Source organism: Alligator mississippiensis, chromosome 1, assembly GCF_030867095.1.
Source record: "Alligator mississippiensis isolate rAllMis1 chromosome 1, rAllMis1, whole genome shotgun sequence".
Classification (NCBI taxonomy): domain Eukaryota; kingdom Metazoa; phylum Chordata; order Crocodylia; family Alligatoridae; genus Alligator; species Alligator mississippiensis.
This window is the reverse complement of record NC_081824.1, coordinates 262,071-286,381: the sequence shown is the minus strand read 5'-3', so window position 1 is coordinate 286,381 and position 24,311 is coordinate 262,071. Positions and strand designations below refer to the sequence as shown.

The 24,311-nt window shown below is 58.6% G+C and overlaps 1 protein-coding gene across 1 annotated transcript; it reads left to right on the top strand.

The window, feature by feature from the left end:
- Positions 1 to 672: 672 nt before the first annotated feature.
- PPM1G (protein phosphatase, Mg2+/Mn2+ dependent 1G) lies at positions 673 to 20,257 on the top strand. The gene is made up of 10 exons (XM_014609831.3): positions 673 to 868; positions 7,001 to 7,070; positions 13,208 to 13,293; positions 13,948 to 14,080; positions 15,236 to 15,687; positions 16,045 to 16,182; positions 16,733 to 16,967; positions 18,627 to 18,756; positions 19,103 to 19,205; positions 19,559 to 20,257. Exons 1-10 carry the CDS (start codon positions 749 to 751, stop codon positions 19,769 to 19,771), a joined length of 1,680 nt encoding a protein of 559 aa, XP_014465317.2. The 5' UTR covers positions 673 to 748; the 3' UTR covers positions 19,772 to 20,257.
- Positions 20,258 to 24,311: the final 4,054 nt, after the last annotated feature.

Here is a 24,311-nt window from a genome sequence, read left to right as displayed (position 1 = left end):
CCAATGAGCGCCCGCAGACCCTGCGCCTCCGCCTTCTGATTGGAGGGAAGCCGCGCAGACCCCCCCCCTCCCCGAGCAGGCTAGGGTGCGCACGGGGAACGGTGACGGGGTGCGCCGGGGGGTGGAGCCGGCCCAAGAGGGGGCTGGGCCTGTCCGGGGGGGCGGGGCATGAGCTGCGGTAGTGCGCACGCGCGGGGGGGAAGGCTGCGCTGCCGCAGTGCGCAGGCGCAGGGGAAGCGCAGCGAGGAGTAGGGCTGGGCCGGGCCGTACGTCACACTTATGACGCGATCACACGTGCCTATACGCATAGCCTTGTATATAGATGTGCGTAGATATATGCACGCGTGTGTGTGTCGTTTTATATATATGTCTGTATGTAGGAGCCTGTGCTGAGATGTGTGTGTGTGTGTGTGTGTGTGTGCATACACGATGACGTAAAGCACCCCCCAGGTGGACCGTCCCGGAAGCCAAGAGTTCTCCACGGGCTCCCCGCACTCTATGGCCGCTCCGTGCTCTCAGCGTCTCTATGGCAGCAGCCGCTTCCGGCCGCTGTCTTCCCCAGCACCAGGGCGCCGGCTTCCGGCCTCGTTTCGACTCCACGGCCCGCGCTTCCGGCCGCTCTACTTCCGGCCGCGCACTCTGTGGTGGGTGGTTCCGCCTCCTCGCTGCGCGCCGCCCGCCAGCCCGTGGCCCGCGCCGTCCGCGCCGCGGCAGGGCCCCGCCGCCCCGCGCCGAGCCCCGCGGCGCCATGGGCGCCTACCTGTCGCAGCCCAACACGGTGAAGAGCTCGGGGGACGGGGCCGGGCTCGGGCCGCGCCCGCTGCACTTCGGCTTCAGCGCCATGCAGGGCTGGCGGGTCTCCATGGAGGTCGGTGCCTGCGGCCTGCCCGGGGGGCGGGCCTGGGGGCGGGGCGGGGCGGGGCGCAGGGATTTCTGCGTTCCCAGGAGCCAGAGAAGAGCTGTGCTGAAGGACGCTTCTTTATTCTTCCTGTGCTGGGAGCCGCGCGTGGCGGCCCGCGTGCCCGCAGCGCTGGGGTCCGTGGGCGACGCACCCTCTACCGTGGAGGTGCTTACGCGGGAGCTGCGCCACGCCCGGGCTCGCTCCTGGGTCGACGGGGCGCGCGGCGGCCCGCAGACCTCACGCCTAGCCCGCAAGGGCGAGCGGGCAGTTCAGAGGCCTCGTGACGCCTTCAGTAAGCACGAGCCTTTGGTAGCTTGGAGGCGACTCAAATCTGTGGTCGTAGTTTGCCGCGAGGGTCCCGGAAGGGCGATGGCTCGTGAACTGGTTGAAGGTGGCCGGGCGCTGCCGGTCAGAGACGTGCTTAGGGCAGGGTTACGTGCCCCGCTACGAGCGATGCCAGCAGCCGCCGTGTCTGCCCAGCCTGGCTGGCTCTGTTGCAGCGGCAGAGGGAAGCGCTGAGGAACTTCCCCAGCACGGCGGAGGTGTTGGACCCATCTCTTTCCAGAGGTTTTGGCCTTCTTGTGTAGCTGCAGGTCCGAGGAGCCCAAGCCACAGGCCGGAACCTCCTCCTCTTAAACCTGCCCCAGGCAAAACAGGACGTCCCTGCTCAGGAGAACGCAGGGTTTGCGTAGCTTGCTTTGAATAAGCTGCTGTTCAAGCTCCCAGGTTTATCCCGGCTTGCTTGTGGTGTCCCCCTCTCTGCTGTCGGCAGGGCACTCCGTGTGTGCTCTTCTGTAGGCTCTGCCTCAACTCCCTGCATCACTTCGCTGAGGGCGAGTCACGTGGTGCATTGCGCTGGGTTACATTGGCATCATCGTGGCTTCTCCTATCACTGCTTCCAGTGCAGTAGCTGCCTGGGGCAAGGCGTTGTACAAATAGAGGACCACCAGGTGCTTCTGGCCGTGGCCTTGGCCCAGGGTCAGTGTTCAGCATTAGTAATGGCCCACAAAGGAAAAACTGTCAGACCTTGCTTCCATTTTTCTGTTTCTGGCAGTTTTCTTCAACAGAAAATCCTGGCTCGTCCTTGTGTTACATGGATGGCTCACTTCCCCCAGAGGAGACGGGAGCGAGGGGCCTGGTGTAGGATTGTGATGTGAAGCGATTTTGCCCAGGGAAGGGGTGGACTCTCCTTCACAGGAGGTGTTGAGGAGGTTGGACAGCAATTAGGGATGATCTAGGCATAACAACGCTTATGTTCTACTATGGGGATTTCCCCGGCTTCTGGGCTTTGCTGGTTGCCCCCTCCCCCCTTTTCTGCTACATGTCAGGGTGTTTTTAAGCCTTCCCCAGAGGCACTGGGTGTTGGCTACAGCCAAGCCTGGGAGCTTTGACTGGGCTGTGTCAGTGCACCTGCTAGGACCAAAGCCGAAGGCTGCTGGCTGGAGGGTCTTGCCCCTCTGCTCAGGGTCAGACTGATGCTGCACTTGGATCAGAAAGGAATTTCCCCCCGTCAGGTTGGTACAGACTGGAAGGGTTTTGCCTTCCTCTGTAGTGAGGGTCTTGGCCTCTACCTGGGGTCTTTTGGGCGTATGCTGATGACATTTCATAGAAGCAGGGTGTTGGCTGCCACGAATCCTGCTTTCTCCATGGCAGGTTCAGGTGTTAGGTCTGTGTTGTGTTGGGGTTCACGGTTTCTTGTGTAGAGTTTAGATTGTTTTGTGTGGGGTGGTTTGTACAGGGCTGATCCTGCCTCAGGCTGGACTACATGACCGCTGTAGGGCCCTTCCAGCCCCACTGCTCTAGGATGCTGTGATTCATGTCCCTTCCGTGTCCGATTGGTTTTGTTGCCCTGCCCCCTAGATGTGAGAGAGCAAGGCTCTGGGCTAGAGATTTGGCTCCTTTCTGCTGCAGGTAGGAGCTGAGAGTGTCCAGAGTCATCCAAGGTTACAAAAGAGCAAAGGTGCAACGATTCTGATGCTTTGGCATGAGCAGCGCACTTGAGGGGAGGGAAGTGTCCCTTTCAGGGCTCTCTGCTTCACCATGAACATAAAGCAGCAGCAAAGGGCCCCAGCCCAAGTGTCTGTGGCCTTCCAGCATTCACTCTCACACGCTATCCCATCAGCATAGAGCGGCAGCCAGTTAGACATGTGTTGTCAGGAGCCTGTCCTGAGCCCTGGCCCCAGCAATGTGTCTGCATCCCAGTCGCATCACACATGAGGGACCCAGATGCTCCTGCTGTGTGGGCTCACTGGCTTCTCTCAGCTCCCCCCATCAGCGGCTCTGGGCTCCACGGGGGGCTGACTGCAGTGAGCTGCTCTGGCCTTGCCTCCTATTGGGACTGGGTAACCAGGAGGCTTTACAAACCTGTCCCTGGTTGCACAGCCAAGGCAAGCAGACTGTGCCCCCAGGGGCTGGAGGCTTCTCCCTGCTTCAGACTCATCTCCCTGATGAGTCCTCAGTTGCTTGCTTCAAGGGGTTCTTGAGGCTGCAGGGATGTGACGTGACCCAGCAGCTTCCTGTCACTGAGATGGAAAAGACTCTGGGACTCGGCCATTTCCCCCACACTGGGGAGCTGGGAGGTGTTTGTGTCACCTGCTCTGTGAACCAAACCTTCCTGGCCTGGGCAGCACGTAGGGGCCTGGGGCTCAGCTGTAGAAGGCCTGAAGAGTGACTACATGCGTCTGGGTCACCTGGGGCAACCATCCTCTGGGCTCTCTGGGTTTCATTTTCCTGGGCAACAGACGATGATGGGCTGGAAGCCCAGGTGGGAGACAAAGAAGCCTGGCTTGTGGTCAGCTGTGTGGCTGCCGGGTGCAAGCACACTCTCTCCTGTGCCTGGAGGCATTTGTGCAGTAAGTCCGGCCTTCCAAGGGCTTAGTGGCGTTGCCTGGGTCTCTGCTTGCAGGGGGCAGGTGCCCAGCCCCTCTGCTGTCAGGTGTGGTACTGAGTGCAGTTTGCTCTCTGCCATGATGCCTTCTGGCACTGCTGGGGAAAGCTGGCCTGTGTCCTGCCAGAGGTCTAGCTGTTGCAGTAGTGGTTTGACTTCAACACCTGTTATGGAGGAAAAGCAGCCAGAAGCTGATGCAGAGCAACCTGCAACTGTGGTTGGGGGCAGGAATGTGTCCTTGGGGGCAGGAGGAGCCAGAGTGTGGCATGGAGCCGCTGACCCACCGACAGCAGGGGGAAGGTCTCTATGCAGAGGGTGTGCAGGACCTGTGACACTGCCTCCACAGCAGCCCAGAACCAGGAGCAGGGACAGGTGATGGGGCTTGGCAGGGCCCAGGAGCATGCTGCTGAGTGGGTGCGTTGCAGCACCTATGGAATGCCCGAGATTGTTCCCTGGGGTACAGGGCAAAGGGAAGGGCTCACGCAATCACAAATAGGGCAGCAGAGAGAGACCAGGAGCTGCCGATCTTCCTGCCTCACGACAGAGCTATGCAGTGACAGTCAGTTCAAGAGGTGACAAACTAGAAGCTGGCCAGAAGACGTGCTTTTTCACACCATGCGTCACAAGCCTGTGGCGTGCGTGGCCCTAGCAACGTCCTGTGGTGAAGAACTTCGCTGGGCTCGGAAGAGGGCTGGTGGTTTCCTCAGCTGACGAGATGTCCAGCATCTGCTTCAGGCAATGGCAGATAGATGGCCTCCAGCCTCAGCCCATCTACTGAACTCTGGCTGCTGGGGCTGGGGTGCAGCAGAGTGCGAGGTGGGGCCCTCACTTGCTGCTGGGGGTGACCCAGGCCAACGGCTCCACCAGGCATCTTCCCTACATGGGCCTGGTGACGGAGCAGAGCTCGCGAGGCAGGCTGTCCCTGCCCAGGAGCCTGCATGGGGCAGAGTGGCAGGGGCACAGCCAGCTTCCTCTTTCTCACTGAGCTCTGTGTGTGTGTCTGCTTTGGGGTGGCCTGTGCGAAGACCCCTCTAGTCCTGTCGAGTGCCATCAGACCAGGGCGAGGTCCTGCTGGACCGGACACCTCGCGTCACTCCCTCGACTCCCTGCAAGGTTGGGCACCAGCAAGCTTCTCCCTAGGGGCCTGAGCCCAGCAAGCTGCTTGAAGGGCCTCAATCAGCGTCTACAGCACCATGTGTTATGTATTCATACGTGGCCAGAGAGCACATGGCAGAAAGGGGTTGTGTCTTGTGTCTGTTGCTGGGGGAGGCCTTTGCCTCATTCCTCCTTTCTTGCCTTGACAAAGCCTGGTGCTCCTGGCTCCTGGCCCCCTCTGGGTTGGGAGATGTGGACTTCGTACTGCAGCCTGCTCTCTGGAGACTCCTTTAGCTGCTGCGTTCTGCTCTGCCCCCTTCCTCTCTGTGAGCAGAGGTCTTTGAAGGCAGTCAACATCTCTCTTCTTCCCCTATCAGAAGAAAGAGCCTCGCTTGCTGACTGAGGAGATTCTGGCCGTGGCTTTCCCATTAGACTTTATGGGCCTTTGGTCTCTTTATCTTGTTGTAACGTCAGTTCTGCTCTGCAGTGAGGTGTGGTTTGTGTGCTCACACATCCCTCCTTGCCCAGCCCTGGTGACCCCTGCAGTCCCATAGCAAGCCAAGCGCTGGCTGGGACTTGGTTAGGACAGACTGTGAGAGTCAGGATGCTGTTTGCATTAGAGAGAGGTGTGCTTCTCTGATGCGCTCATGGGCCATGGTGCTGCTCTCCCCTGTGGAGTGTGGGCTCTCATTGTGGCCTCTGGAAGCCCCATTGACTTGGGCAGTGTGATGAAGAAAGAGACCTCAGATGCTGCAGCCTTTAGATGTCCCAGGGGTGCTGGTCTGCTGTGACCCAGCTCAGGATGCCTGGGCCAAAGCAGAGGTGGAAAATGCCTTGCCAGGATCACATTTCTCAGGCCAGGGCTCAGCCCAAGAAGGCATGTGTGAAACACAGACTCCTCTGCAGTTTTGGGCACGCTCTCCCTATACCAATGCCTGTCGGGCCCTTTGTGTCACAATGCGGCCCTCTGAAGCAGCTCTGCTGGAGCCAACTGGGTGCAGGCACCGCATCCACAGCAGGACACAGGCCAGCTTTCCCCAGCAGTGCCAGAAGGCATCATGGCAGAGAGCAAACTGCACTCAGTACCACACCTGACAGCAGAGGGGCTGGGCACCTGCCCTGGTCCACTGCTCTGGTGCTCTGCTCACCCCGAGCTATCAGAGCGCCTCTCAGGCCCTTGAGAGATGGACCCTTGCTTTCTGCTGAGAGGGTTGGTGGGTACATGGAGGATGGACAGGACTGAGATGCTGTGTGGAAGCAGCAGTTTCTTCATGCTTCTTTAATGCTGTTTGGTTTTTGGTTGGCACCTCCTTTGCACCTTGTTCAGAGACTGCTTGGGAGAAGTCCCCATAACATGCTCCTCCCTGCCCTCCAGCTGGCCACCTGGCTGAGACTAGCTAAATCCAGCATGCCCAGTGGAGCTCAGAGAGGAAATGGGCCGTGCACTGCCCTGGTCTCACTGGGCTGTGAGATGAATGCTGCCTTCTGCAGTCTCTCACTAGGCACGTCTGAGCCTGGCACCGGGCAGCAGGCCTGAGTTCATGGCTTTGTGAAACAGGAGCACACCAGCAGGCACGTGGGCTCCGGGCTGGGCAAGGTGCAGAGACCCAAGCAAGTCAGGCTCGCCTGCAGGGAACCTACCAGTGTGATTATGGCGCTGTGGTTATGCTGGGGACTCTCCATGTGTAGGCAAGTCCTTGGTGTCTGTGCCCCTGCACCACAGGGTGATAGCACTGCTACCGTCATGGGGCCGAGAGGGTAGAAGGGCAGAAATGGTCCCATCTGTAGCCTGCCGTGCAGGGGAGGTGGAGGCACTTGCATAATTGTGGGAGGGAGGGGTGGCTGGGCTGCCCTTCTAGTGCAGGGGAGTTGCCTGAGGCTGAAGGTCTGCAGCCTCCTCCTTGAAGAGCAGCGGTCCTGTGGTGAGCTTCCCCAGAGGGCGTGTCTGGCAGGGCCTGGGTTGTGTTTCAGGCACTATTCTGTTGCTCTTGCCTTCCCCCCAGCTTTGCAAGGAGAGAAATGCTGGTGTTTGAGGAGTCTGTCGAGGCAAGGATGAGCTGTCCCAGCAGTTCCCCACGGGGACCCTGGGCGCGCCTGACTCTATGCTTCTCTTTCAGGATGCACACAACTGCATCCCCGAGCTGGACAGCGAAACGGCCATGTTCTCAGTCTACGATGGACACGGAGGTAACTGCTCCTTGCTCTTTCCAGGGAATTGTGTTGGGAGCTTCTTCCCAGCAGTCTGCCCACCTCGAGGTCCTGCTGCTGCACAGGACTCTTCTCTGGCCGAGTGAGTCTGTGAGGCCTCCGGAAGGAGGGTGCTGGGCTGGTGGGGTTGCAACTGGATTTGCATTTCCAGCAGGCACCCCCCAGCAGGCATCATGGCTGCTGGCCTCCCCAGGGCTGAGCCTTTTTTCTCTATAGACGAGGGTTGGGCAGGAGGGTGGCCTAAGGATCACCATGGGTAGTGTATGTGTATGCACACACACATTTGTGCACTGCATGCACAGCCCATCTTGTAGAGCGTGGGTGAGATGGAGCTGGCTGCTGGCATGTACTTGCTCTAGATGGCTGCCCTTGAAGCCTGGTCTCTCATGGTGTTTTGTCCTCCTTGGTTGTCCCAGTGGTAGTGGAGGGGCCTGGTCCTTGGAGCTACTGTCACTGCTCCACATCCCCATGTGCGGATACTGTACTGATAGGGCTGTTCTGTGTTTTGGTCTCTATCCAGTTTTAGCTGGCCCCACCCTGTCCCACTGCTCTTCCCCCTTCCCCCCCCTTGCTTCCCCCTGCCAGGCCAGTACAGGATCTTCACTTCTCTGGAGCTGCTCTTGCAAGAAATGCCCTGTCTGTTGTTTTGGATGCCAGTCAGTGCCTCCTGTCCCTGGGCAGCATAGGGTTAAAAGCTGGATCCATGCAGCACAGAATCGTGCTCTGGAAATGGAGCTTGCAATGCACCCGAAGCAGTGACATCTGCCTGAGCCCACGCGTGGGCTGAACCCGTGCCCTCTCTCTGGGTATGTGCCAGGCTGCCTTCTCCCTCATGCCTGAGCCTCTTGCAGGCACCAGTTCCTTAATCCACACAAAAAGAGCATCACTTTCTGACTTGCCAGGAGCTCTGTGGTTGGCTGCTCCCAGACTTAGCATGTGGGGCTGAGCTGGGAGTTGGGGGCCCCCAGTGAGCATTCATGAAAAGACCTGAGCAGCAGCTTTGGCCCCTCCTTTGGGCAGTGCCTCAGTTTGGGCCACCTGCTCTCAGGAGGCATTGGTTGCAGCCACCAGGCGTTTCCCCGTTCCTGACTGTTCCACTGGTCTCCATCCTGCTGCTGTGTTTCACCAGGTCAGGCTGATATCCCTCCATCCCTGGGGCCCCAGAGCCAGCGCCCCTCAGAACATGGCCTTTGGCTCAGTGTTGTGCTGCTCCAAGCTTCCTACGTTGTGACGGATGTTCTGGTCGCACAGCCTCTCTGAGATGCTGCACGGGCCCATCTCTACCTCCTAGGAGGCCTCTGCATCTCCAGCTGTCTCCTGTGGAAAGCGCCTGTCTTCATGCCAGTCTTGCTCTGAGGCTGTCGCGTTCCTGCCTCTCAGAGGAGCTGTGGGTGTGTGTGTAGGATGGTTTTTTTCCCAGGGGGTTGTCTGGGTTTTCCCTAGCTGAAGTTACAAGCTGTGTTTACTTTCCCATGGGTCTCCTTATGAACGATGCCTCTGGCTTCTGGGCAGGACTCCTGCCAACACATCAGATCCCATCCACATGCTGTTTGAAAGACCCAACACTGATCCCTTCACTCTCCCAGTGCTTTCCCCCCCCCCCAGCTCTCAGGAGGTCTCTCGTCACTAGGCCTTTTTCTCTGAAGCAGTTCAAGTTTAGATCAGTGATCTGAGCAGACATCTAGAGAGAGGAGTGAGTGCTCAGTGAGCCCTGAGTCTGGGTAGCACAAGTGGCCATCTATAAACTCACTAGCGGGGGACCAGCAGAGTTTGGGAGAGACCCTGTTCCCCCTAGCGCCCCCCGGGGTAACAAGGAATAACTGTCACAAATTGTTAGAGAGTAGGTTTAGACTAGACATCTGAAGGCACTACTTCACAGTCAGGGCAGCTAGGATCTGGAACCAACTTCCAAGGGAAGTGGTGCTGGCTTCTACCCTGGGGGGCTTTAAGAGGAGGCTTGGCATCTACCTGGCTGGGGTCATTTGAGCCTGGTTTTCTCTCCTGCCCAGGGCAGGGGGTCGGACTGGATGATCTACAAGGTCCCTTTCGACCCTACTTCTATGAATCTAAGTGGGTGAGTCAAGGCCTGACGGATGGTTATGAGGTGGTAGGATCAGAAATAGTGTGACTACTGCACAGTAGCCAGGACTATGCATCCTGTGGACACAGAAGCCAGCTCCACTCAGAAACACCTGGCGCCGCAGGCTCTGGCTCCAGAGCGGCTGCTGTGATATCAGCCTGAGTCTGCAGACAGGTTGGAGCAAGAATGCACGTGCCCGCAGCCCTGGCGCAGCCCCATCTCTGGAACATCTGAGCCCCTGAAACACCAAGCTGCAGGCCTCTCTCCAGGACTCGGGCTTTATGCAGAGGGGGAGTGAGATGGGCCTGGCATTGGGGCAGGAGGGTCTTGAATGTCTGCCTGTTCGAGGACAGTGGGGTAGGGCTGCCCAGCCCACAGCCATGATTGTGCTACTGATCCTCTGTTTGGCCATGATGGTGGTGTGGTCTCACTAGGAATTTTTAGTGGTAGAGTGGTGACCAGAGCAGTGAGATGGGCAGGCAGAGTTGGAGCATGGACAATGAAGTGTTTGCTCAGGGTCACTGCTCAGGCACCAGCTGTCTGGGTGCTGTGTTCTGCATGCATGGGCCGTCCCTGTACCTGGGCTGTCATGGGCGTGGGGCAGAGCTCGTGTCCCAGCCCAGAGGCCAGCTGGACGGTGGGCCTGGACCCCATCATTAGTCCCTAGGAGGATGGGAGGAAGGGTGGGTCTAGCTACAAGTGCCGCTGACACCAGATTACACCTAGCTGCTGGGACACGCAGCATTGCTCCCCAGCAGAGCTTGCAGGGAGTAGGGCCGAGTCAGGGCAGGTGCTTGCCTCTCCAACCCCATGCCTGATTACACATCTGCTCAGCATGCACCACTAGGGCCAGTTTGGTGGCACTCCTTGCCAGGGCCCTCTCCTAGGTGGCTGCTGATTCAGCCCATGCGGCTGGCTGCCCTCAGGGCCTGCTTTGGGGCTGGGATTGGCTGTAAGGTGGCTGGATCTGGGCTGTCACCTTGTGGCTTGGTGCATGGGGATTGTCTCCACCATCAGGACAAGGACCCTGCCAGGGTGGCTGCCTGCTTCTGTGGGAGTGGAGGGAGCTGCCGGCATCACCATGTCCTGCAAACCATGTTGTGGTCTCAGCCCTTCTTGGGTGTGCTGAGCTCCTGGCTGGAAGGGTTGTCGGCACCTCTGAGGCAGACCAGGCTGCTCGTTGCTTCAGGCAAGCCTTCATGCGGCCTTTGTCCAGGGAGTCACCACAAACATTGGCAATGTAGTTAATTATCGACCAGCATTGCCCCAGAAGGAGCCATGTGAGGGCATGGAGGAGGCTGGAGCAAGATGCTCATCCAAAGATCCAGGTGCCGTTGCTCTTCTGGACCCATGCCAGGCTGGTGGGGCCTAGGGCTAGCCGACGGGTGAGGGCCAGGTATCTGTATGGGCAGGATTAGTTCCATTGGTGCCGTGAGTCACAAAACGCTGCTGTCTCCACAGCCCCAGGAGGGATTGGGGCCAGGGCCCATGGGTGGGTTTGCTCGATCTCCACAGAGCTGTGGCAGGTGGGAGAGCTCCAGGGTCCAGGAGGCCACATGCTGTGTTTCTGCCCCCTCTGCCGTGCATATGGGACCATGGCTGGGGCATGGTGTTCTCTGAACCCAGGCAGCCCCAGCTATGGCTCAGCGTGGTGGCTAGTGGGTGAGCTGGAACTGGGACTGCCTGAGGCTCAGCCCAGACCAGATGAGGTGTGGGGGTGAGTTTGCAAAGCAGCTGGAGGCAGTGGTAAAAGTGGCATCAGCCTGTGATGGGGATGCATCTGCTGCCCTTCACCCCAGGGTCATAAAGAGCCCAGCTGCTTGGCAGCTGTGTTAGCTGCTCCTTTCCTGTGCTGCCCCAACTGCCATCAGCTCATAAAGGGGCAGCAACTGGCAGACTCTTCTCTGTGAGGCCTCCAGGACTGGCAGTTTGCTCCCACTGTGGTCTGCGATGTTCAGTAACAGCCTGGGACAGATCCGTGCTAAGCCCCAAGGAAGGTGCGAGGCATTTGCATTGGCTCCTCTGGTTTCTTAGCTGAAGGGTGCAGTACGAGGTCTGATGCCTTAGCGGTGCTGCTGCCTTTCTCACTAAGCTTGCAGTGTCGACACTGACAGACGCCGTCCCTGAGATGAGGCCTCTGTCCCATAAACCCCATGGGTCAGTGTTGGTAACATGCCACTTTCAGTTCCTTGCTGATTAGGTCCTGTATTGGCTGGTCTGGGGGTTGGCGTCAGGCTGATGGCCCCGCCGCTTCCCTAGTCATCCTTCTTACCCTTTCCAGATTCCCGACACTTTCGCTTCTCTCTCAGAAAATCCTTATTACCTGCCCTAGTCTCCCCGTTCCTGACCCTAGGGTGGGAGCTGGGTCTGGCCAGACAGCCGGTGTTCTCGCCCATGTTCCCACGGTGACTGCACCTGCCTGGACAGAGCCAATTCATTGACCTTTCCACGGGTCCCCTTTGTCAGTAGCTGCTTCCCCCAAGGCATCTGCCCCTCACTGACTGCCTGCTGTACCCTCCGTGCCTGCAGGCCTGAGGGCTTCCTGCTACCATTCTTCCTTGAGCCCTCCATACCTCCAGGGCTGGGCTCTCAGCCTCTCCCTGTGGTTATGCTGGAACAGGGGCAGGTCCCACATCACTCCAGGTCCTACCTTTCTCCATTGTTGTGGTCTTTGCCTCTCCCTTTTCAGCCCTGCTTCTGCTGGATGGTGGAGCAGGGCACTGGGTCACACCTTAGCAGAGAAACGTAGGCTGATGTGCTGCTGCCAGCAGTTTGGCATGGGGGCTGCTTCCCAGCCACGCATCGCAAATTGCAGCAGGATCAGGAGGGAGCTTTTGCCTGCATGCCTGGAAGTACATCTCCACTGCATGAGTATAGGGCTGGGTTCAGCTGCCTCCTGCCATTCCCCCACCCCAGTGGGACATCCTGCCTTGGCCCTATGGCTCCCACTATGCCTGACAAGTTATGCAACGAAGTGGTGAATCGTGCAATCAGTTTAGACCGGCCACACTTGCGAAGTGATTATCACACAGTAGTAATGTCTCTCCAGCTATAAAAAGAGCCAACCAGCTATAAAGTTTATGGATGAAAATGTGTAACAGCTCTGTAGCTGGCTTTTATCCAGCTTCTATTTGAATGTATGGCAGAGCCCTTAGCTGCACTGGCCCCTTCTGTCTCTGGCAGACTCCACTCCTGCCCCTCTCCATGCCCAGCTCAGTCGCCTGCTCCATGCTCTGAGGCTCTACCCTGGGCCCCTGCACTGTTCTTGGCCTCTCCACTGACCCTTGGTTACCAGGTGACTGCACAGGCCCTTGCGTCTTGCGTTCCACCAGGTCTGTTCCATCAGCTGGATGCCAGTGACTCGCATCACTGCATCTAGTCCAGCTCTTCCAAGTGGCTTGTCTTGGGGCTGGGGTCCCCTCTGTGGGTGCCAGGTGCCACCTGTGTCATGTGATGACTGGCAGTCCTGCTCAGGAGCAAAGCTCAGATTTGTACCCTTGCTTTTGGCTTTTCACCTGAGTGACACCTCCTCCAGGCTCTGCAGTGCCTGGCCCTGCCGAGACCTTCCCGCGTCTCCTCTAGCCTCCCTCTTCCAACAGGGCTGTGCTTGTCCCTGGGGCTGCAGTCTTCCTTGTGTGCTAGTGTACTGGCTTCCCTTGGCAGCGCCTGGTCTCTGCTGCAGGGCTCCCCATGCTTGAATGTGGGAGCACAGCTCTTGCTGGGATCAGCTGTGGGATGCTCGATGGGCTTGTCCAGGGAGCCCTTAGGACCTGGCCAGCCACAGCAGGTTCAAGTCCCTTAACATGCAGGGTCTGGTGGGTCATGATGGTTAATGGTGTTACCAGCCAGGCCTGTCAGTGCAGCAGGGAACCTGCCAGGAGCTGGTGCCCCACAGCCCCCTACCAACACATGCTCCTGCTTATAGCTCCTAATTCGGGGCTGGCTCGTGTCTCCAGTGGTCCCACTGGGCTGGGTCATGCTGTGCTCACTGCTGAGGAAGGAGCAAGCTTTTCAGGGTCCCTCTGCTTCCTTCCAGGGGAAGAGGTTGCCCTATACTGTGCCAAGTATCTCCCAGGGATCATCAAGGACCAGAAAGCCTACAAGGAAGGCAAACTGCAGAAGGTGAGAGTCTGGGCCCCAGAGTGTGAGATGGCTCTTTTGGGCCCTAGTCCTTCCCCAGCTCCCGGTGCCCTGTGGGGTCTCCCTTCCCCTGCTCCTTCCAGCTGAGCTTCCACCTTCCAGCCCCTTGTTAGCGGTCTGCTCACTAGCTGTTGACCATTGCTCCCTCAGCAATAGGAAATCCTGTTTCCTTGTAGCTGCCAGGACTTAGCGCTACTGTCTTGCCCATGCCCTGTCACTACATAGCATGCCCCTGCCCTCCATCACCCATGAGCTGCCCTGGTTTGTTTGCAGTCACCTGGATCAGGACAGGGATGGGGATGCTCTGGGGCACTGGGGGTAAGGGAAATGCAGCCTTTTTTGGGCAGCCCCTTGGCTGTGAGCTTGAGGGCTTCAGGGCAGATGCAGGAAGGCTTCGGAGATGTTGGCTGCTGGGCTGCAGGTCAGCTGAGCTCGACTCCCTTAGAAAGGAGGGTATTCCATGCACCCCCTGAAGTCCTGACCCATCCCCTCCCTGCTCTGCTGACCCTGTCCCCCACAAGTGCCCCAGAAGGGCCTAGCTGCGGGACATCCTCAGCATGTGGGGGAGCAGAGGGGAGGAAGCAGGAGCTCTGTCTCCTCCCTGTGCAGACCTTCCACCCTTGTGCCGGTCTCTAGGCCCTGGAAGATGCTTTCCTAGCCATCGATGCCAAGCTGACCACTGAGGAGGTCATCAAGGAGCTCTCCCAGATGGCTGGACGCCCCCAAGACGATGAGGATGAGAAGGAGAAAGTGGCTGATGAAGATGATGGTAGGCACAGGAAGGCACTAGGGCGTGTATCAGACTGGAGGCTGTGCTGGCTGGGTTAGCTTGCTGCTTGGATGGCAAACCTGCCCTGGCCTCACTTGGGCACCTTTGGGGATATCTGCAGAGAGGGCATGTGAGAGGTCTGGGCAGGGAAGACGCCCCTCGCGGTGCTAAGAGGTGCCAGTGGTGTCTGCTGCAAGGGGGCAGGCGTGGCTGTGGAGCAGGTGGGTGTCAGTCCCCCCTCTGTGGGCTCTCACCTTCTTCCTGTTGGGCTGCAAATGCATTGTCCCACCTTAAACGTCTGCCCAAGCAAGATGCCAAGAGCTGGCTGGGAGATGAACTCCCTCAAGGGCAGGAGCACAAGGCAGTGCCAGGCCTGGTGGCAGTGATGGAGACGGTCCTTGCTTCCCCTGTGCCGTGCACTGGGTGCTGCCGTTCCCCTCCCTCACAGCTTGCGCAGATCAGTAACCACTCGGTCACGTTGCCCCACAAATGGCCCAGCATCTGTGGCCCAGCCCCGAGTCCAGAGAGAAACAGGGGCACCCAAGACTCCACAGTGAAGTGCTAGCGTTTCTCCTGGGCCCTGTTTGGAGCTAGAGCCGTACGGCTCAGCCTCTCTGCTCAGCTGGGTGTCAGCAGGCAGGTCTCTGCAAGACCGTGGTCTGCAGTGTCCCAGTACTTGGCATCCATGGGCCCCAAGCCACCCAGGGGTCTGAGACCTGTGCAGCTCGGGGGAGGGGGTCTCCTGCAACCCCTACGCCAGCTCATGACTCCCGCACAGTGGAGTGCAAAAGGATGGTTGCCTTAACCCTGCTCTGTGAGAGCAGGTGGTCTTGTGAAACCTGCAGGACGCAGGCGGGTGGTCATCAGGCAGGCCTGGAGGCACTCCGGGGTGGCTGCCACGTACATAGTGCAGCAGTGCGGGACCTGTATGTGTCCATGTTGATGAGTGAGGGTCTCCCACCCCCGTGGGCTGCTTGGCTGAATCTCTGGCACCTCTGCATGTGTGCACGTGCTGCCTGCATGCCACAGCACAGCTGAGAGACCTGTCCCGGGGACCCGCCCTGCCCCCTGCCGCCCAGGCTAGGCTCGCCCTGCCAGCAGCTCTGGGGGCAGTGCAGTGCGTCCCACGCTCTGACCCCTCCATGTCTCTGGCAGTCGACAACGAGGAGGCCGCCCTCCTGCATGAGGAAGCCACGATGACCATCGAGGAGCTGCTGACCCGTTACGGGCAGAACTGCACCAAGAACCTCAAGAGCAAGCCGGGCGCAGCCGGGGAGGCGGGCAGGGAGCACGGCGGGGAGGCCAGCATGAACGGGGAGGCCACCCCCGGGGAGCTGGCCGAGCACAAGGAGAGGGACAACAGCAAGCCAGATGAGGAGGCCACAGGCATTTCCTCCACCTCAGACAGAGCGGGTGCGGGGGGCGACAGCTCTGCAGCTGGGAAAGTCGACCTGGGCCGGGGCGAAGAGGCGGTCACCTCATCCACTGGGGAAGCTGGGCCCTCCTGCTCCTCCACAGGGAAGCCCCAGCGCACCACCAAATCCAAGTTCTTTGAGGACAGCGAGGACGAGTCGGATGAGGCAGAGGAGGAGGAGGAGGACAGTGAGGTAGGAGCCAAAGCACGGGGCAGATGGCCCACAGGCTGGGCAGGGTCATGTCTCCTGCTGGGAGCCCCAAGCCTCAGCTCGTCCCCCAGCTGGGGCTGGAGGTGGGACTTGCCAGCAGCTGCCTGCATGGGGTTCCTCTAGTCATGGCGAGGGTGCATTTGGAAGTCCCAGGTGTTTCAGCGGGTTCTGTGGCCTGGCCAAATGCCTGACCCCACCAGCTGCTGGATAACCATGACACCTGACTGTGTGCCCTGGGGTGGGAAGGCCTGCCACCCATCCTGCTCCGTGAGGCTGGTTCCTTCGAGCCAAGGCACGGGTCTTGCGCCACAGCTGGAGCCATGCTCCTCTTCCTGGCAGGAGTGCAGCGAGGAGGAGACTGGCTACAGCAGCGAGGAGGCAGAGAACGAGGAGGATGAGGATGACACAGAAGAGGCTGAGGAGGACGAGGATGAAGAAGAAGAGATGTTGTTACCTGGCATGGAGGGGAAAGAGGAGGTGCGGGTCCTGCTCCATGCTCTGGGCTTCTGGGTGGCGGCACCAAGCTGAGGAGAGGGCTCCAGGGAAGCTCTGGGAGGGGGGATGGGCACTGGGGCTGCAGGGCAGCTGAAAGCTTGCTCACTCTCTATCCTGAGGTCCCTCAGGCTTGGGGAGTATGTCCTGGGGCCCCTCTAGTTCACGGGTCTCCCACTGACCAGAGGCCCAGGGCTGCGTCTTGCCGGTGTGTGGCAGAGGCTGCATAAGGCTCCATCCCTCCCTTTGTGGCCAAGGAGGGCACAGCTCCAGCCTTGCCTGCATCTCTGGGGTTGGAAGCGGATGTGGGGACCTGCTCTACTGCCACATAACGTGGTGCACTCCGCTCCTGCTCCTGTGCCCCCACATACCCCCCAGGCCTCGCATCTCAGTGGTGCGGTAGCAAGGTGTCCTGTGAGCACTGGTGGTGGTTTCTATCCCATCCATGGCTGGTGCTGGCTCCTGCAGGGCCCGGGGCACCATGTGGGGCCTGTGCCTGGCAGGGAGTTCTCAGCCAGCCCCTTGTTCCCCGCAGCCTGGCTCTGACAGCGGGACAACGGCCGTCGTAGCCCTGATCCGGGGCAAGCAACTGATCGTGGCCAACGCTGGGGACTCCCGCTGCGTGGTGTCCGAGGGCGGAAAAGCCGTGGACATGTCGTATGACCACAAGCCCGAGGACGAGGTGGAGTTGGCCAGGATAAAAAACGCCGGTGGGAAGGTCACCATGGATGGGAGAGTGAATGGCGGCCTCAATCTGTCCCGAGCAATCGGTGAGTGAATCCAGGAGGAGGGTGTGGGCTGAGGGACTCAAAACAGTATGTGCGTTGGCTGTTGCAGATTCAGCAGAAAGCAGCTTTAGACTTGCGCATGCGGATTCAACATATCCCCATAGCTCTTTGTCCTGTCAGGGGGAGGGGTCTTAGAGCAAGGCCCCTCATGGGCCAGGACGAGACCCTCCGAAGAGCTGACAGCTCTCCCAGAATCCAGCTCCGTTTCAGGCAGGAGCCACCTGCTGATTTCCAGCCTCCGTTTATTTCTGTGCAGCTCATCCCTCAGCTGAAAGGGTCCTTCCTCCCACCAGTTCCTTGTTTATGCCTGCAACTGCTGCCCTTTGGACTTTGCTCCATTGCACCAAACAGCTCAGGAGGGGCCCAAGCAAAACTGCAAGTGCCTCAGTGACACTTTGACTCGGCAGGCAGCTGCACTCCACACAAGCAAGGTGTCGAGACAGTGGGAATATTCCAGGGTGGGTTAGGGCCACAACAGGTGTAGCATGACACACCCCTATTAGACCCTACTCACCTCTGCGGTACTGAGGGTGAGATTCTGCGACCACCCCTGAGAGGCCCGAGAAGGCAGCGAGAACAGTCTGTGTAATCGGAGGATGACGATGGGGTGGGGGTGGCAAGAAGTGGCATTTGGCACTTGGTTTGATGCAAGGGGTCCCAGCTTCCCTAGCCCTGCAACAATCGGACAGGTGAGTTCCCCTGACCTGGCTGGGCCCAGTGACCAGGGGCTTGTTCCTGCCTCAGGCGTGGCCCTGCCAGCAGGGCTCTGGCTCTGGCTCTGGCTTGGGCCCTTGGCATGGCTCTTGCCCCTGCGGGGCTCATCCTGTGCTGCAGCAGGCTCCCAGCAGTGGGCTTGTTGCTTGTGGGCAGATCCCAGATTTTGAAATGGGGGTAAGGCTGGTGTGGCATCACATAGACCACAGCATGTCTTCCTCCGGTTAAAGAGAACCCAGAGGCCCTGCTAATATGCCAGGGGCTGGCTCTGTAGACTTCAGTTCAAGATCAAAGTGAAAACCAGTATTGGAACGTGCGCTCGTTTGCTGGTTTGTATATAAAGTTAAAAAAAACACAACACAGTCAGTAGGCAAAGACCTGCAGGATTAAGGACACAATCTCTTTTGACTGTTGTTATGGTTAAATATACATCTCGTAGTCAGATTTGTCAAACAACATCTGGCCTTCTTGAGTGTCTTGACAGGGCCTCCAATAATGCCTTGTCGGTCATTTGTACACCTGAGTTAATATTGCCCCACCTGAGTTTAGGTTTTTAGCTAGAGCTACAAACAGCCTGCAGGGCAGTGAAATAGAAATGTGACATGACCAGGAACAGCTGACAGACAGCAGAACTGCAGAGAAAGGAGAGTTTGAAGAGTGGAACACCAAGCCTGTACAGAGGAGAGCGGGTCGGTCACACCTGTGGAATGAAGAGAGATTAGCAGGAATCGGGGAGATGACAATGAACCATGATGCCAGTGGACTCCCACTGTGCTGCCTGGATAGAAATGCCGCTGTACCTCCAGACAGTTGGTTTAAAGTGTGGGTAGCGCAGGGATTGGTGGTGCAACTACACTGCCTGCCCAGATCCACCCCTGCCGGTGGTGGCTGTAATGCGTGGCTGTGCTGACCGTCCCCTCTCTGCAGGTGACCACTTCTACAAGCGGAACAAGAACCTGCCCCCAGAGGAGCAGATGATCTCCGCCTTGCCGGACATCAAGGTGCTCACAATCAATGACGACCACGACTTCATGGTCATCGCCTGCGACGGGATCTGGTGAGCAGTGGGAGTGCATCGCATCCCACGCAGTCCTTCTCTGAGGCAGGCAGGGCTGGGAACTGCCCCCACACCCCCTATCCATCTCCTGCTGACCCAGGTGCCAGGTCGGGGCCCCGATGCCTAGGGCCTGTCAGAGACCACCCCTCCCCTGGGTGGCTGCTGAGGGGCAGAGAGCATTGGGAGCTGAACCCTGCCTTTTCTGTGCTGCTCCTCTCCTGTCCCCCACTGCCCCGCAGCTCAGCCAGCACCTGCTCTCACGTCAGCTGTGGTATAGTTGTGCAGAGCTGGGCGCTCCCAGTGCCCCTTGGGCAGCTGCTCTGACTTTCTGCCCCTCTTCCGGCAGGAACGTCATGAGCAGCCAGGAAGTGGTGGACTTTGTGCAGTCCAAGATCACCCAGAAGGACGAGAACGGAGTCCTGCGGCCTCTCTCCGCCATTGTAGAAGAGGTAAGCAGCTTGCACGGGCTCCCTGCACTCACGGTGTCTGTGTGCTGGTGCTATTTGAGGAAAGTCACTTAAAGGGGCCAGATGTCCAAGTGCGGGCCAGACCTGTCAGTGCAGGGCAGCACATCTCCTCTGCTGCTGTTGCCACCTCCCTGGGTTGTCCTGACTGGACACCACATGTCTGGAACCCGAGGCTTTCCCTGCCCTCAGCTCTCAGCACTGCTCTTCCCCGCCACAGCACTTCCATCAGGCCCAGCCAGCTGCTGGCAGGTGCCTTGGCCATCTACTACAGGACCCGGCTGGCCTGAACGAGGGGCCTTCTCTCTGCTCTGTTAACTGCCCTCCTCTCTTCCCAGCTCCTGGATCAGTGCTTGGCTCCAGACACCTCCGGGGATGGCACTGGCTGCGACAACATGACCTGCATCATCATCAGCTTCAAGTCCCGCAACACACAGGCCCCCGCCCCCGAGAGCAGCAAGCGGAAACTGGAGGAGGAGGCAGCGGTGCTGGCGGCGGCAGCAGCGGAGGAGAACGGCAGCGACAGCAGCAAGAAGGCCAGGCTGGACTAGTCGGCCCCGCACAGAGACTGCCAGGCGCTCGCCAGACTCTCGTTTCTTAACCGCGCTGAACTCAAGACGCCCAAGTCTTGTCCTTTTTTAGCCTTAGCAGAGGCCTCGTTGTCTGTGTCCCGGGCGGGGTGGGCGGGGGGCGGTCACCAGGGCATGTCGCGCTGTTCATTTGTAACCATTCCAAAGGGTGAGCTGAGAGTGGAGCCGCTGTGCGGGCAGCCCTGGAGCGGCGGGCATGAGCTGCCCAGGATGGGCATCCCGCCACTGTCTCCAGGTGGCTGCGGCCGTTGCAGCGCCCGCGAGCGCCGCTTCCGCGCAAAGGGAAGAACTCTTTCACTGTGGAGGTTTTTTTTAATCTGCGCCCCTTTTTATTTAAGGCCCTTCCTGTTTCGAGTGGTGGAACCCTCTGGCTCTGGTGCTGCCATCGCACCTCACCCTGTCCACTTTCGACCGATACTTTTTCAAACTAAATGCCCAGAAAACCCAGCTGCGCCGTGGTTGTCGCTTCTTTCCCAGCAGGCGGGAGGGAGCAGGGCGAGAAGCTGGGACACCTCTTCCTTGTCCCACGGGGCAGGGACAAGCTCCCTGATCTCAGGCTTCTGCTGAGCAGGGATAGAGAAAGGGCTCTTTTCCCTCCACCCCCAGGGCCAACGCCTGTGCAGCAGGTGCCCCAGGCTGCCCCAAGGGGCTGCAAAGGAGTTATTTTCCCCTCCCGTTACTACAAGGGGGGGGCGTTCACCTGGGTGCTTGGTACAGCCCAGGCTGGGGATGGGGACTGGGCTGTCCTGCTGGGCCAACCTTGCAGGGTCCTGGCTCGAAGGTCTCGCCCTCCTGCTCAGGGTCAAACCAATGCTGCACAGGGCCAGGCTGTCGTTTTCACAGTAAATTGGACAAGGACATGTCTGGGAGGGTTTGGATGGGGCTGGTCCTGCCTGGAGCAGGGGCTGGATGAGCTGAACCCCACCGAGGGCCTTGCCAGCCCAGCTGCTGCAATTCCCCATCAGCACTGCAGCTGTTCCCGGCTGGATGGAGGCGCTGAAAAATGACCTGGGGTTGGAAGCTGTTGCCTCGCTGCCCCCCCCACTCCTGTCCTTGGGCCCCTGCCTAGGGCTGGGCCCTTGGGCCTGCATGAGAGAAAAGGCAGGCCTATGCCTAGGCTCCCTCTGCTCACATGCAGGCCCCTGCCACCCACCCCGCTGTCCCCATATTTTATTGGGGAGTCCATCCCTCCAGCCTCAGGACTTTTGATCCAGGCTGCTGCTCCCACCAGTGTCTGGGGAGAAGGTGCCTTGTGCTGACCCAGCTTCGCTCCATGGGCCTTGCTGGCAGTGTCGAGGGATGCTGCAGCCACAGGAGACCTTCGGGACTGTCCATTCTGGCAACGCACATGCCACGGACTGGAGCCATGCTGGGACACTGGTCTTGGCCCCAGGGAACAGGTCTCTGGAAGATGCCCAGGCTGATTTTGAAGTGTTCCAGGGATGAAGGCTCCCATCAGCTTGTTTCTGCTGCTACCACCATCGACACCTCACAATGAACCCATTGACACCCACAAAAGCTGCCCGGAGCATGGCGCACCCCAGCTAATGCACTGTGCCTCCGCGTAGAAGTGACTGGGTGAAACCAGACAAACTACGCATCCCAGAATGAACCAACGCGGGGAAAAGAGAAAGGGCAGAGACGTGAGAACATTTCTCAGAAAGCAGCCACCAGCTTTGTGGCCCCATCCTTGTGCTCAAAGGGATGATACGAAACATCTTCAGCAGTCGGGCCTGGAAACAAGACGTCATCGCTCCACCAGGTGCCAGCAACCAGGGACTGAGCCCAGGTGCTGACACTAGCTCATCATCATCTACCTGCTAATCTCTGCACTCTTCCCCCTTGAATGGTCTTACTCTTGCACTTAGGGGCGGCCCTTCCTGCTGCATTTCTGTCATCTTCCAGCTAATCCTGATTTCATCGCTGCTGTTTCACAGCCCTGCTCTGTTCCTTCTAGCTTTTATTTTTGCTTTTATTTTTCTAGTTTTTCGTTACTTGGGTCAGGCTGCCTCTGCTTCTGTCTCAGACCTAAGGAAGGGCCCTCTGTGCCTAAAAGCTTATCTAATATCTCTTCCAACCACACAGTCCAATAAGTGAGGCCCCCCCCTCAAAAATGTCCCTGCCTGTTTCAAACCCCATTTGTTTGAATGGGACTATTAGAACATGACAGCTGGAAGGGAGCTCAGGAGGTGGCATCTAGTGCAACCCCCTGCTCAAAACAGGACCCGCCCCGACTACATCATCCCAGCCAAGGCTATAGAGGCAGGCCTTAAAAACCTCCAGTGATGGAGACTCCACAACCTCTCTGGGGAGCCTGTCCCAGTGCTTCACCACCCTCCTTGTGAGAGTTTTTTTCCTAATATCCAACCTCATCTTCCCTTGCTGCAGCCTGAGCCCATTGCTCCTTGTCCTGTCACTTACCACCACTGAGACCAGCCCAGCTCCACCCTCTGTGCAGCCCCCCTGCAGGGAGGTGAAGGCTGCTATTCAATCCCCCTCGGTCTTCTCTTCTCCAGACTCAATCAGCCCAGTTCCCTCAGCCTCTCCTCACCAGTCCTGTCCCCCAGCCCACAACCATTTTCATTGCCCTCCGTCGGACTCTCTCCAACTTGTCCGCATCCTTTCTGTCGTGGATGAGCTGTTACAGGACTTCGGATGTGCTGAATAGAGGGGAAGAATCACTGCCCTCAATCTGCTGGCACCGCTCCTACCAATGCAGCCCAGGGTGCCGTTCGCCTTCTTGGCACCACAGGCACACTGCTGGCTCCTGGTCAGCTTCTTGTCCCATCACCACCAGGTCCTTTTCTGCAGAGCTGCTGCCCAGCCCATCAGCCCCAGCCTGTACCAGTGCATGGGATTGCAGGATTAAGCCATCTTGGGGCTATCCTGCCCGTGTCGGTGTTTGGTATCCCCCTGTCTGTCCTCTTCAAGTCTCAGCAGCAGCAGTTAGTTTTATATACATTTACTTCTATGCCGTGCCGTGCCGTGTTCCTGTGAGGTCAATCTGTATGTGCTCCCAACATGGTACAATGCTGAATTTCTAGCCGGACTGTTCTGTACTATGAGTAAACATCCACAGCAGCATCTTGGGCTGTTGCTATGTCCATGCAACTGCTTCTCCAAAACTCACCAATATTTATCAATAACAGCCACCTGATTTGAATAGATTGATCCTGCCATAAACCCACCTTGTTGGGCATGAATTGTATTTCTAGCCTTTGTTCAGTCCTTTATACATTGGTCCATTATTTTGCTTAGCACTTGTCTGGTGACTGGGCTCATGCCCCTGGGACTATCTCACTATTTTTAACATTGGCCCCACGTGACTTTGTATGCCAAGGCTTATCACAAAATTCCCATCAGCCTGGCAGACTTCTCCTTGGCTGGCTCTTTTAGGACTCTTGGGCAACAGTTCTGTGTGTCTGGGTTTTTTTAACCAGTTGTGCCCAAGAGCTGCTACTTAATTTCCTCCTTTGTGTGGGGCTTTCCTATCTGTGCCTCAATCCAAATTCTCAAGCCAATTCAATTCCAAAACCAAATGATCTGAACTCCATCCTGCATCTCTAACCCTTGTCTAGCAGGACCTGTCTCGTGGTTTCGTGTGCAAGTGCCAGGCCCCCTCCGTTCTGCTTCTTTCCAGAGTGGGACTTGGCTGAGCACTTCCACCTCCCTACGTTGTTACTAACTTTATCCTCGTGTTGGAAGGGGCCTGTCCCATTGCTAAGGCTTCTGCTCTTCTGGGCATATTTAAAGCACCTTGTCCTTCACCCTACCCCTGGGGATTTCCTCCCTAAAGTCTTCAGTTTCCCGTATCTCTGTTGCACGCCAAGGCTTCTACTGTACGTTGGCGTTAGCTTCGTGGTTCCCAGTGGCTGCTGTGGGGGTGGTTTGTGCCAGACGGGCCCAGCTGCCAGCCTGCGTGAGCCTGGGGGAGGCAAATGCCTTTGACTTGCTCTGCTTGCCATCGCGAGGTGGGGAAAAGAAGCTCCTGCTCCACCGTCTCTGGATCACACCATGAGGCCATGCACTGAGATGAGGCAGCCACATGCCCTTGTGCAGTCCCTGAGCCACCCCCCCCCCCCCTTGGAGCCCAGCCAGGGCACATCCCTCTGCTTGTGGGTAGCCTGCTCTGCCTGCCTTGGCCTTGCACCACGGGCTTGCCACGTGCCCAGGACAGGAGAGGACTGGGATGTCGGGCCAGCAGACCAGCCCAAAGCAGCGGGTCCTTCACATGAGTGCCAGTGCCCAGCATGTGCCCCACAGGGGAGCGTGACCCCAGGAAGGGACTGGGGAGAAGGGCCTGAGCAGAGCATGGGGCAGCTGAGTGTGGGGGGCCAGGCTCTGATATGGCCACAGCTGCCGGTGGGCGCTGGCCTAGAGCAGGTGGAGCAGGATTCCTGGCCAGGCTTCCCTCCATACATGTGAGCCCTGTGCCAGTGCCCCCCTTTCCACCTCCCCATCCTCACCCCTCCTCCAAGCCTGGCACCAGGACAAGACCCCT

Bases quoted from the DNA above. Each gene is read 5' to 3' on its own strand.
- PPM1G (XM_014609831.3), top strand. From the start codon at position 749: ATGGGCGCCTACCTGTCGCAGCCCAACACGGTGAAGAGCTCGGGGGAC. The intron at 14,081-15,235 runs GTAGGCACAGGA...TGTCTCTGGCAG, and splicing joins AGTGGCTGATGAAGATGATG to TCGACAACGAGGAGGCCGCC. The intron at 16,968-18,626 runs GTGAGTGAATCC...CCCTCTCTGCAG, and splicing joins CAATCTGTCCCGAGCAATCG to GTGACCACTTCTACAAGCGG.